The sequence below is a fragment of the Grus americana genome, chromosome 3 (genome assembly GCF_028858705.1).
Source record: "Grus americana isolate bGruAme1 chromosome 3, bGruAme1.mat, whole genome shotgun sequence".
In the NCBI taxonomy this organism is placed as follows: domain Eukaryota; kingdom Metazoa; phylum Chordata; class Aves; order Gruiformes; family Gruidae; genus Grus; species Grus americana.
This window is the reverse complement of record NC_072854.1, coordinates 3,656,828-3,670,846: the sequence shown is the minus strand read 5'-3', so window position 1 is coordinate 3,670,846 and position 14,019 is coordinate 3,656,828. Positions and strand designations below refer to the sequence as shown.

At 45.0% G+C, this 14,019-nt stretch overlaps 1 protein-coding gene across 5 annotated transcripts in view; it reads right to left on the bottom strand.

The window, feature by feature from the left end:
* Positions 1–14,019, bottom strand: part of MTMR9 (myotubularin related protein 9) — a 39,098-nt gene that overhangs the window by 15,645 nt on the left and 9,434 nt on the right. For 3 of the 5 annotated variants that reach the window (XM_054821076.1, XM_054821075.1, XM_054821074.1), the window contains exons 4-9: positions 11,259–11,432; positions 9,042–9,259; positions 6,285–6,446; positions 3,668–3,809; positions 2,859–3,079; positions 603–754 (exon numbers count right to left, since the gene is read on the bottom strand). In XM_054821076.1, coding sequence (XP_054677051.1) covers positions 603–754; positions 2,859–3,079; positions 3,668–3,809; positions 6,285–6,446; positions 9,042–9,259; positions 11,259–11,432 — 1,069 coding nt within the window. Of the gene's footprint in view, positions 1–602; positions 755–1,044; positions 3,080–3,667; positions 3,810–6,284; positions 6,447–9,041; positions 9,260–11,258; positions 11,433–14,019 lie in introns of those variants that run through there. The other 2 variants (XR_008576474.1, XR_008576475.1) reach the window with 2 other exon arrangements.

Below are 14,019 nucleotides of genomic sequence, written 5' to 3'. Positions count from 1 at the left end.
TATTCCATCAGCTCTTAAGTAACATGCATACAGTTTATGCATTTTTTTCCTTACCCGCCCTCCTAAATAGCATTTAGAAATACCAATCCTCCTCTCCAAGTTCACTGTTCTATTAAACAGAGTTAATAAAGAAAAAATGAGGGGGTTTCATTCCTTTTTTCTCATATACTGATCAGACCAACCCATATTCAGTCTCCACGGTGCCACGACAGCCTGCTTGCTTCACTGTAATTAACTTTTTCTCCATCTCATGTATACTGAAGAGTTTCTGCAGCAGGAAACCTACTGTGCACAGATCATCCTGGCCAACAGTTGGTAATGGAGAAAGAGAAGTCTTGGCTGATATAAAACAAAAACCTTAGGCCTGCAGAACAGATTAGACTACATCACTGCAGAAATACTGTGCTAAGTAGTAAAGAAGGCTCCACCAAACCTTAGAAGCACAAAGCATTATGCCTCTGGGGATGGTACATACCAAAAATACTTTGGAACAGATCTCAAAGGGAGTGAGATCACCATCAGCTGAGACAAGACTAAGCACAGAGAAGAGACAGAGGTGAACACTTAAGCTGCCTATAACAGGAAAACCAAGCTTGCCTTACCTTCCCAGAGCTGCAGGCTCTGTGGGGCAACGGAGGGCCAGATGACAAGGCTGTTGGCCTCAAAAAGAGGATTCTGGAATTTGCTCAGCTCTTCAGACCTGTTCACCCAGGACCACAGGGACATAGTCTTTTGCAGCAGCTTCAGTTTAGACCTAAAAAACCCATAAGAACAAGTTAGCTTTCACTTTTATACTGTAAAACCTCATTTTGTTTTGTCAGAACCCCACAGACTAGAATGCCACAAGCTCTCCCATGTGCTACCAGTCCATACAACTCAGGCTAATCCCTTCAATACCTCTCACCAACATGGTACAGGGTGTAAACCTAAAGCAATTTACTCAATCTGGCTCTTTACAATTAGTTTTGAAGAAAAGGTGAGGAAATAACATTTGTAAGTTGGGTGGAAGCTAGCTGCCTTCTGTCTAGATGAAGAATCAGTCACCTCCCCAAAATGGTTCAGCTGGCAGGTTTTGAAAGGGACTGAGCTCCTGTGTTAAGATAGAGCTGGGAAGTGTGGTAGGTATGCATCAAGGAAAGATCATCGTGCAATTCTCCGGGTACTTTAAAGCAATATTATCGCTGGAATTGTGCAAGGGGCACGTCTGATTAGGTCCCTCTGGTGGCAGGAAGCATCGGACACAGAGATGAAACAGCGCTGTGTTCCTGGGTCAAACCCACCCCCAGGAGTTAGAGAGTGCTCTCTATTCCGTAGATTCTGGTAAACCTCATTGTGCTTGCACTAGCAAATTGAACTGCCACCCAGGCAGGAGATTCACGATCCCTGTGAATACTTCAGACAGCACAAGCGTAACATCAGACTTCAAATGTTTTCTGTGCTCACAGGCTGACATATTCAGATGTGACAGGCAGGTTATTACATGTAACATTCAATACTCTTTCAAATTTCATCTTATCGGTTTCAAGTCTAACTTGGTTTTGCAGATCACCAGTTCGGCAGCCCTGCAGAAAACAGAAGAGTCGCTTCTAAGCAAAGATTACTTTTAGGGCACAGAGGTTTATAGGGAGCTCTAAATTGCCTTTCTTATCTGTAATATCAGCTCTGTTTTTCCCTTCTACTCATTCATTGTTCTTCAGCTAAGCAGGAGATCATCAGACGGTCTTACTGGAGCCACGAGTCCTGAGAACAGAACTCAGGACAAGTTCAAAACAGGAATCCAACCTCTCTGGCAGCTGCCATCTGCCGTGGGAGGCGCTCATCCTCCCCACTCCACCCTGTTTACTACTCCCAGCAGCTCTACTCGGGGCATGCCCAGAGCTGCCCCCCTGGTACAGCACAGCACCTATACCAGACTAGGATTCAGAAGCTAGGTGTTGGTCTGCTCAAGTACCTTAAATGACACAAGTTCGTCAGCAAGCTTAGCACAGGCCTGTCATTACCTGACAGGGCAAACTCCAGCAGAATGCACTCCTGGCTGCTTCCTTTCACAGTTGGATCCATCTGAGAGTTCACAGCATTTGCTCAGAATCTCAGCCAGTGCAGATTGCCAGTTCACATTTCTCCAAGTCACAGGTTACAGCTGGAGGGACTTTTGGTCCTTCTGTTTGAAGTTATAGTACTGCATGGCCAAAAAGGCCTTAAACCTAATCGTGATGCTCACAGCCAAACAATCAAAGCTTTTGGCAAGGTGTAACTAACTGTGAGGCAGATCCTTCTGAAAGAAGCTCTTCCATGTTTCCAACTTTCAGCGGCTAATGGATGATGCAAAAAGCAAAGCCTTCCTTTCCTGGGGGCGTTGGGACCACCAGGCAACAAAGTCATGTTCTTACCCAACAGCTAAGGTAAGAACCAGACTTCCCAGCTTTGGCCTCTGACTGCCTTGACCTTGTCCACGCAGGCCTGCGTGGACAAGTTTGCTTCCCACAGCTATGATTCACGTCACTGTTGAACTCTAGCTTTTTTTTATGGAAGGAATTTCTGTGTAAGAGACTATATAAACTGGTGGTGGGTGGAGATTGTTTTCAAGGCCACACAAGGAAACAGAAAAGACAGTCTAAGGTATTAGCTTGGACTTGGAGAAGACTAATTCAACACACAGTGTCCCACTTCCAAGGGGGACAAGGTCTGTAACATTGCAACAGACTACGTAACTGCAACAAGAGAAGCTCACCTGTGCTAGGGGAGACCACACAAGCACCCTCACCCTTTTTCAAACCTCAAACCAAGACAACTTGTGGGGGTTTTTTGTCAGATACAGCCCAATATTTAAAGAGTTCAAAGCAAGCATCCTCACCAACCTTTCATTTTCGTTGTTTCCCAGGAAAGTCCCAAACTGTGAAGCGTAAGCATGTTCAAAGAGCATAATGAGGAACTGTTCGTTGAATTCAAAAGAGCAAGGGAACTGACGAAGGATTTGCCACACACAGTCCAAAAAGAGGAGAAACACTGGGGCCTCCCATTTCTGCTTGCTATTTGAATAGGCTGATTGGGCACAGCGCTGCTGAAAAGGATGGCCAGCCTATACATAAGAATCAGAGAGAGCATCACATAAAAAGTAATGGGATGTGAGTACATGTTGCAAAAAGACTTCAGAGCTAGTTCTGTGCATGCAACTATGCGATTACTACTCTTTTCTACAACCATAATTTTGTCAAGCATCCGGTAACAAATTGCTAGCAACCACGACCAACCTTGCTGCCTTTTTGAGGCTATGTAAACAGCACTGCATTTGAGCAGAGGATTTTACCAAGAACAAACTTGCCTAAGTGCACCGAAGGACCAGGCTGAGGAGATTCGCTGCAAGAGTACAAAGAGTAGAACTAATAAGGTTTTGTGGTTTAGCCTGAGCAGTGTTCTCAAAAAAGATGTTCACCCTGAGCACACAAAACTGGCAGTTCCCTGAAACCAAAGAACTACCATGAGAGGCAGAGGCCCCACAGAGTGCCAGAGGTACAAATGACTCAGTAACGATGCTGCTCTTCGGACAAAGGCCATTCACACTAAGCAGGGCTGCAACAAGGCCCAACCTGTTTGCTGCCTCTCAGGCTGTTTCTCAATACAACTGTCACTGGACTAGAGTGCCGTTTTGTCCGTAGACATTTCTTACCTGGAGCCACTCCCTCACAACAAGAGATTCAAAGCCACGTATGGTCCTGCATCTTGGATCCAAGATAATCTGTGCCAGAGAAGTTACCTGGAGTGTTGAATCAGTTCCTTCAGTCCCATGGACTAGCACTGATGCACCTTCCCTGGGAGAAAGGTAGAAAGGAATAAGTGTGAATGAGCAGAACACATCCCATGGACACCAGTGTCACTACCCGGACAATGCTGAGGTTTTGCTGGCTCTTTACTCCTCCTTCCCTCCCCACATGGATGCATACAGCACCATCTCCACCCAGATCCTCACCAACACTAACCAGAGCTCTGCATCACCTAAGGCTTAGTTTCTTGCGAAGCATGCTGGAAATCCAGACCCTTTGCCACAATGATGGAAGATCTCTTCTGGGGTTCTCACTGTTTTGAATTGGTACCTCTTTGAGTTATAGCATCTCAAAATATGATTGTGTCATTTATTGTTTTGCTAAATACTCTGAAATCTTCCCATAAGCACTGCAATAAAGACATAACATCCCCCAGATGCTTTGCAAAACAATACCATGAGATTCGTGCTCAAACCCAAGCTTAATCGTATTTGGGCCTCAACCAGTGTTTTCAGTTTTAAGAATAAGCCACTAAGCCAGTTCAACAGAAAGAAAGAAGTGACAGAGCTTGGCCTCCACAAAGGCAGAAGAGTTGGTGTGCTGAGCAAGGCAGCTTGTCCAAGAGCCAAGCACAAAGGCTTCTCACTCACCCGCCAGCACAAGTGAATCACCAGAACAATGTGAGGAGCAGAGGGAGCTCGGTCTGGGGCAGTAAGGTTTTGCACATTGCTACGGCCCACTCCAGTGGGGACTGTCCAGGACAGCTGGTTCCCTCCCCTCTTCCTCCGTCCTAGGCTGTGTTTGGATACAGTATCAGAATCTCATCCACGTGCTCCCAAGGGAAGGACTGGATGCATGGTATTACATGGAATTTATTCCCCTTACTCTTCCCAAACCTTGACCCAGTGTCTCATTTCTGCCAACATCCATACACCCAGAAAGGAAATTAACTGCAGGTTGTATTTCTTTCAGTGCAGAGACCCAACGTAAGCAGCAAAGTGTGGGCAAGATCGATCAATATACCAAGCAAGTAACCCTGCACGTGTTACTTGCTTTTTTGAACTGAAAACCATAAATATCTACATCTTGAACATTGCAACATCTTTGTCTATAGTCCTATGTCTAAAACAAACCCAGTGCCTCTATGATATAGATAATCTTCAGATACTTTCTCTCCTCCTCCCCCAGGCAGGGGCAGATAAAGAGGCTGCTTACCAACCAAGCACAATTGCCAAGGCTAACTGCAAGCCTATGTACTTCCCAAAGCGGGGCACACCAGGATAACACTACTTTCACCTTTCATTTTTCAGGCCCCAGACCTTTAAGGTGCTGCAAGAGCTGTCCCATCTATTCCCTCCTTGCGGCCAATATAACTGAACTATCCTTGTCAGCTCAGCTACCATCTCCAGGCTCTGATTGAGACAGGCCAGGCACCAATGCTGAGTTGGCCTGACATGGCTCCACATAAACAGGAGAAAAAAAAAAAAAGCAAAGCTGGGGTTAAAAATGATGAAATTTTCCACTGTCACAACAAGCCAGAAGAGTTTCATCACCAGCCTCTCTCATACACATGCGGGAAAGGATTACAGATAAAACTATTGATCAAGAGCAATCCTTTTCTGGCACAGTCAATAACTAAACAGGCACCGTCAGTGCTTTCAAAAAGCACAGCAGCTCATATTTTAATGCATTAATGCTGGTTTAACAATGAGACTGCACTTCAGCCTACTTGTGTATCTGTAGAACACATTCCTTAGCTGATATGAAAAGCTAGGTTTTCCCTGAGTTTTGAGAAAGGTTTGCTCCTCTCAGGGACACAAAGAAAATCATTTAGACCCCTGCATTTGGGCTTACAAACCCTGGCACCTGACAGCTAGCTTTTGCTCTCCAGTCTGAGATCTGAAGATATTTTGAGGACAAGTTAGCCAAGTCAGCAGTATTTATTAAAGAAATGTCAGGTTAGAAGAAGTCACAAGCACTTATAAGGGATGAACAGGATTGCTTAGATAGGACTATGGGGATAAAAATTTCAAGAGTAAAAAGCACTGCACCAATTCCTGGGGAAAACAAGGAAATACCATTGGTTTAATCTCTAGGTGTGTATTGGGGTATTGGAAATTTTCAGCTGGAAAAAAAAACCTTTTTAAAAAAAACCACAACTGTGTGTTCTCGCTTTACTGGGCTACCAAACAGCATTTCAGATGGGCACATTCTAACCCAAACCTTCAATAAAACTAACTAAATTAGATTGGTTGCATCAGCCATAGGAATACACCTTAACTAGGTGATCTAATACCTATTCCTACTCAAGATTTCCTCCCTCAGGCTCGTACTTCTAAAAATGCAAGCATGATTTACTGGAGGAACATTCCTTAACCATGATGAAACATTATCTTGCACGGGTACAAGCAAGCCAGCTCATGGCAGCGAGTTACTAATACTTAAAGTGGAAACAGAGGTATTTAACAAGCAATCTGTAACCAGTGAATGAGAAAAACTTGAGGCTTTCTGAAAAAGCTTTACCTATCAATACACTGAGCAGCTAGACAAGCTGCAGTTAGTATCTCCTTGATGTGAGTCAGCCAGTTGGAAGCTTCCAGTTTACTGAGCCAGCGGTCCATATTGTGCGACTGGTCATTACAAGCTTCGACGAGTTTGATGAGGCTTTCCTGCAGAATATTAAACCTTTGGGAAAAGCAAAATATTATGGAAAACGTTAAGTACTAACGTAGCAATTAGGACAACATGCTGACAGAAATACATCGATGTCAAAATAAAGCATTACGATTTATATGCAGTTATTTCTAAAAGTAGGACCCTATAGAAGTCATGTCTTGTCATTCAGCAATCCTGCTTTCACCAGGAATCCCAAAATACCATTCTTTGGACAGAAGTAATCTCTTCCCTTTCAAAACAAATGGCTTCGTAAAACCATACAACAGTACAGCCCTTTCCTTATCTTACCTGAACTCTGTGCGTTTAGCCATACCTTACGTTTTCCATGTAAAATATATTTCAGTAGTCTCACTCCCATTGCCAAATACGAGTGCGATTGTGACCTGGACATTAGCAAGTGTCAGCCAAGCTTCAAGTGCTGCACCTTCACTCTCTGTACTACAACAGACATTTTGGGGGAGTTTTAAACCCGCAGAGCTGCAACAGTAGCCTGAAAGCCATCCATCACAAGAACACAACCCCACCGTAACAGAAAATTTTAAACTAGACTTAACTTCTTAATGTAGAACCACACTAAGATTAGTTTGGCCAATTTCATAGAATCATAGAATGGTTTGGGTTGGAAGGGACCTCAAAGATCATCCAGTTGCAACCCCCCTGCTGCGGGCAGGGACACCCTCCACTAGACCACGTTGCCCAAAGCCCCATCCAACCTGGCCTTGAACACTGCCAGGGAGCCCGGGGCAGCCACAGCTTCTCTGGGCAACCTGTGCCAGGGCCTCAGCACCCTCACAGGGAAGAATTTCTTCCTAACATCTAATTTAAATCTCCCCTCCTTCAGCTTAAACCCATTACCCCTTGTCCTGTCACTACAATCCCTGATAAACAGTCCCTCACCATCTTTCCTGTAGGCCCTTCAGGGACTGGAAGGGGCTCTAAGGTCTCCACGGAGCCTTCTCTTCTCCAGGCTGAACCAGCCCAACTCTCTCAGCCTGAGGTCTCCATAGCAGAGGTGCTCCAGCCCTTGGATCAGCTTCGTGGCCTCCTCTGGACTCGCTCCAACAGCTCCATGTCCTTCTTGTCCTGGGAGCCCCCCGAGCTGGACGCAGCACTGCAGGGGGGTCTCACAAGAGCAGAGCAGAGGGGCAGAATCCCCTCCCTCGACCTGCTGGTCACACCTCTTTTGCTGCAGCCCAGGACACGGTTGGCTTTCTGGGCTGCCAGCGCACGCTGCTGGCTCACATTGAGCTTCTCCTCCCCCAACACCCCAAGTCCTTTTCCTCAGGGCTGCTCTCTATCCTTTCCCGCCCAGCCTGTAGTTGTGCTTGGGATCGTGCCGACCCACGTGCACGACCTTGCACTTGGCCTTGTTGAACTTCATGTGGTTTGCACGGGCCCACCTCTCCAGCCTGTCCAGGTCCCTCTGGATGGCATCCCTTCCCTCCAGCGTGTCGACCACACCACACAGCTTGGTGTCGTTGGCAAACTTGCTGAGGGTGCACTCGATCCCACACATTTCTTAAGAACGTAAGAAAAAGGAGGAGGAAGAGAACACACTTTGTGTCACTTCTGCAGTTGCTGCATTATGTCCTCAAGTCCTGGAAAGCTGGTATTCAGCATGCAGCGATATAACCAGATACTGCTCTGGTCTTGTTTCACATTATGCCAACTACTGATGGATCAAATGCCACTTAATGCCAATTCCAGCATGTGCTCAGGTCTAATAGAGGATGCAGCTAGCAGACTACATCTCAGAAAAGCTGACAAAGCCGTATAAAAATAAAATCATAGAAAGGTTTGGGTTGGAAGATCATCTAGTTCCAACCCCCCTGCCATGGGCAAGGACACCCTCCACTAGACCAGGTTGCCCATTACATGAGATATTTAGTCTTTATGTATTGTGGTTTATTCATTCCTCTCTATCTGATGCTTATGTCCACCTGTAAAATAACCAACATCAAACTTAAGGCAACGAAATTTTTAGAAGCAAACCCAAATAGTTCAAAGCAACAGCTAGGAAATTCCTTATATTAGCTCCTCAAGAGCTGTCCTATACAGCGATGAGGGGAGTGACTTCTTTCCAGTAGTAACATTACTGCATGCCCATGCAGAAGGGTTACCCAAAACTAAGGCTAGAGCAGTTGAACAACATTGGACCAAAAGTTTATTTAACTTCGTAACTTGTCTCCAAATGCCCAAACAATATTAGATGTCCAGAGAAAGGTACTGGATAAGAGAAGTGTGACTGCCGCAGAACAAGTCCCCACCTTCAGAAATTTTCTGGCAAAGTACTTGCTCATTCCTGCATGCTACTGCAGAGAGGAACACAGGAAGGCTGGAGCACAGCTATAGATGGTCAGAGAAAGAGATGGCACAGGCAGATGTCTGAAACTTGCAGCGGATTGTTCAGAACAAGGAAGCAAACACAGCTTTCCAAAGCCAAATAGCTTTATCATCCACGTAACCTCATTTTGCTAAAAAGGAACGTGACCCTCTTGACAGCAACCAGGATACACGACCATTTCTTACAGAACCAAATACTTTATGGACTTTACCAATGCAACCCTACAAAGCCGAGCAGAAGGACCGTGTGATTTCACCCACCTCTCGATACATTTGTGAATCCTCCTCCACTGGGGATAGTGCGCTTCTTGTTCAAAGCCCCCTCCTTTGGCCCTGGCCTGCTGGGCGACATTCAAGGACCTCGTATCAATGATGTAGCCACGCTTGCCAGGCCGTAGCGTGGCGTTAATGAGCTTCTCATCTTCTTTACATCGTCTCCCATTCGTACCTGTTAGAGGCTGGCTACTTCGCATCATCACCTGCAAAGACAAATAACCATGAATTAGGCACTGGAAATGGAGAGACTTAAGACTGAAAATCACTGATTACTTGAGCTCCAATACAAGAATTGGAGGTTTAAACTCACTATGCAAAGGACACCCCTCCACTAGAGGATTTTTTTAGACATCTGCAATCAGAGACTGAAAACTGATCTATTAGATCACTGGATCTCAACGTCAGGCATGGAGAATGGCTCTCTAGAGAAGCGTGCTGCCAAAATTCACACAGGATACTCCTATTTCCTGTAAAAACTCAGGTCATTGTAAGAATGCTGACAGGAGTGAGATAAACTTAAAAAAAGCTTCCTCTATCAGTTCAGGGGTAACGTTCAAGTGGGGCCCTCGTGGATCTCCAGCTCTTCCCTGTGGAGTTGCACCAGCAAGTGCAGCTCTCATCTCACCGCACTTCCTGCTTCCACCTACCTCGAGGTTAATCCACCAGGTCTGGACACAGGCAAACAGTGAAGTGTTTCTATAGTTCTTACTACAGCTGCTGTTCTCCCTTGTCCTGAATCCTTCAGTTCTTTTAAGTGCAATCCCTTGCATGGACTGCATTTATTTAACAAACAAACTAGAAATCCTTGAATTGAGCAATCATTTGGCAGGCCACTTTCTAAATTACAGACATCTTCTTAGAAGCTCTATCCCTTTAATTATTCCTGCAGTACCATCTTTGTGAGCCATTGAACTGGCTTCCTGCTGACGGCTCCTTTATAAACCGGCATTTTCAGGATCATCATTTAAGGTCTCTTCCCAACTCTGTTTTTAAAACACCCAAGTCATTCATGTGTTAAAGATGCCTGCTAGGTACAGTTTTACCCGGTGGCTAGACTAATAAACCCTAGGTCCACAGATTTATTACCTGAGATTTCTCTTCAGTAAATGCCTTTCAATTCAGAGAGCATCCCAGCAGCTCAAATGATAACTAAAATGTGAGGGCAGCCAGTCAGCCACCCCAACTATGCTTGAGAACTCAGCACCAGGAGAACAAAGGTGACAGACACCGCTACTGTCACAAGTTCAAGCACTCCAAGCCAAATGCTATTATATTCCTCACACTTGAAACATGAAAAATATGGAGAGATAATTGAACAAATCTTCCTTTGACAGTTTTCAGTCGGGCTGAGAAAAAGCAGAAAGCATGACTTATGAAGTGGGTGGATGGCTGATTTTAAAGCAAAGCAAAAAAAACCCCACACAACCCAAAGGTACTACTACGTTAGACTAGACGTCCTCTAATTCAGGACTTACAAGTCTTGGCAACAGGAGGTGAGAACACATTAGAGCACTTGGCTCAGAAGCCTGCATCAAGCTTACAAGCTGCAGGTTGGACATCCCAACATCCTCAGAACTGGTTACATCAGCAAGAGATACAAAGAATTACTCAACAATTTCATAAAGCATGTTTCTTAATTATAGCGTATCAGTCACTCAATTAGATTTAGCTTGTCGAAAGGTGGTAAAGTCTGTGCAACACCAAGAATTTGCTACTCCTGAAACATGTTATACCGACAGGCTCAGAGAACAGATTGTTCCGATCAGTCGTTCCATAGTTACAGAGCAGAAACAGTGCTCTGGGCACGCTTGCTGTCATCGTGACTATTACGAAGGAGACAGCCCACCACCCAGAGACAGGACAATGTGGTTTCTGCCATCCTTTCGGCATGAAGCCTCTTGGCAGACAAAGCAAGTAAGGGTGCCAGTGGTGGCTTTACAAGTCTCATCTTGCTCTTACTGCTGTGAGCAAGCTCATGCCACATACGCTCCCAAACAAGCAGCTTAATAGCTATTTCTAGGGCAGCAATTACTCATTCCATCAGCCAGAACCAGTTTCATTGCATATACTTAATAAGTTGAAAAATAAAATGAGCTAACATCTCATGAACTGTATTAAATATAGAGCGCAAGTTGTTTTTTCATTAAATGAAGAGATTCACACACTTCCTTCAGGTACAACCATTACTCAAATGCAGCTTACCATCCCGTTCTTCTTATGATAATAGCTGAGGACTGGAAAGCGACTGCCATGGCGAAACATGGCAACTTTCCGAAGCGCTTCATCATCGATGGATTTGGGGACAATGACAACCGGAGGGTAGGAGGGACAGACAGAGAATTCCTTATTGATGCAGCTGAGACGCCATTCATCTGTCTGAGAAAGATAAGAACATATAGGCTTCGGGACAAAAAACCAGAATATTTCTGTTACAGCATAGCATACTAGGGAAGCAGAACTTTCACATTCTGAATAAAGCACACACAGAGTAATACTGGTGATCTATTCCATTTGCACCACAGGTGAAGGCTCAGTTGTCTCATATTGGTCATCTAGGAATCTGGACCCTCTGTAACAGCATAATTACGCTAATCAGTCAGATCAAATCCAGCACCGTATCCTGTCTCCAACAAAAACGTGGCAGAAGAGATGCTGTTCAAGAAGAACAAACAAGACTTGTCCCTCTCTGCAGTGCATCCTCATGCCCTACCTCTCAGATGTTTTATTACAGATATTAGAAGGTATAGCTCTGCCCAGTCCTTTTAGTATCCATTAATAAGTCTGTTGACCTGTTATTTTTTGCCCCACACCTCTTGAAGCTGCCTGCAATCATAACACCTTGTTGCAGCAGCTCCCAGAAGCTCACTACCAAGCGTGCAGATAATTTTTTCTGTTGCCTACAAACTTTCAGGTGACTGGTTCCTGAGATGCAGGACTTGAACAACGGTTCCCTGTCTGGTTTATCCACATCCTCAACAAACAGCACAAAATAAGCCCACATGGTCAGAAATGGGTGATTGTGGCTTTTAATTATTTCACAGACACAGCAGACAGCACATCTGCAGTATGCACTACAACATAACAAAGCACTTGCAGATTGCTCCCATCTCACAGGAAGCAAGAGTGTTGTATGTCTCGCTCTTGGGGAGACCCCAGAACAGAAGTGTATTCCTGCATCAGCAGATTTAGGGGAAAAAAGGTTGATTTATGCAGGTGACATCTGCGCAAACCTCTGTCTGTGCTGAGAGCACAGTTAGTAACGCTGTCCACGAGAACAATGGCAGCCAAGAGGCAAGAATGTCCACCAACTCCAAACGATGAAGCTCATTTGAGATTAAAATTGCAATTTAACCTTTCCAGCTTAGTTCTTTTCTATGGGCTCTGCTTTATGTAAACCACTACAGCCATTCCTCCAAAAGCACCTCCGGGAACCAGCACAGCATCTAAGCAGAAAGGTCTCATCGCAAACTCCTGTTATATAACTTTTCAGCTTCCAACAGCCAAGCACTTGTGAAAAGTGCTGAATGGCGGCACCCTGCAGCCTCGCAGGCACTTGGCATGAGAACCCAGTCTACTCGATACCTAGGGTCAGACACGGGACTTGGCTCCATCTCAGACAAAACCAAAGGTCAACAGGCGGCCTCACTGATGAGGAATCCTTGCTTACTGAAGTCCAGGCTGGAAGAGCTAACGCTGCCCTTACTGTAGCCTCCAACAAACCCAGCCTTCACGGAGGGCTTGCTGCTTCAGGGCTGGTACCACACCACTGCCTGCTGCGTTATGGACACCATCCAGGTACATCAAGTGGCCACGAGACACGTATTTTTCCCTGAGGAGCACACAGCAGAACCTTGCCTAAAATTTGGCAGGAATTGAGCTCATGGTCGTCAGTAGCAGAACAGTGGCTGGGCTGCATCTGCAGCCAGCACATCCTTTTCCTGTATTCCTTACGGCCAGCAAAAACTGCTGGCAGAAGCCTTGGTGGGGAAAATGACCCAGAAGCCTCTACATGTTTTGATTTTAATAGCAGCCTTAAATTCTTAAAAGTAGCAGCAGAATAGCAGTTAAATTTGCTTGTAAAAGCTTGAGACACAAAGAAATTGAAGTGAAATATAAAAACCCTTTCAAGAGGAACAGACAGCTGCTTTCAAGGTGGATTTTTTTTTTTTTAATTCCTAAGCACTGACATGACACAGGAGTGAGAAAGCAAACAAGACCTTAAGTAACTCCTTATCTGAGGTGTTTTCAGTACAGACTGGGAAGTACTTTTGTGCCACTGCAGCAGGCAGAGACCTCATGCAGCTGCCATAAAAAACTCTGCTCATTTGTGTTTAAAGAAAGTTTCAGCTAGACAAAAAGGTAGGGGGATAAACCAGGTATCACAGAAAGTAAGAGAAGAGCATGACAATTAAATTATGCAGTAACAGAATACACAAAAAACCCATGTCAAATCAGGAAGGGTAGTTTAGCATGCATTAATTACACAGCTCTAAGTAGAAGCAGGTCTCTCTTCCTCTTTCCTTTCTTCCAGAGGCTTACTACCTCGTACCTTACACCTCCTGACTGGTACCTGGTTATACAAATCTGACTGGCTCACTGGTCCAATGGAAAACTAGGATCAACTTAGAAAAATTTTCTGGCAATGGATTGTTTCCATCAGATGAACAAGCTGATCTGATTCACAACACTATTTCATCATCGGTAGACCCAAGGCACGGGATGTGGGGTGTAGGAGACAGGCTGCCACCAAGAGGGACAGTTTTGCTAAGAAAAAGGTGCTGGGAAAGGTATACCTGCGTATTATCATCATCAAGAACAGCAACTGCTACCTGTGTTCAGCAGCCTATCTGGACAGTCTTGCACCGTCCCTGTTGTAAGCTTATTTCATTATTCATTAGCCTCAAAACAGCTTCTCCCAACATCTACATTTTATAAAAAGCAGAGGTTCTCTCAGATGCAAAAT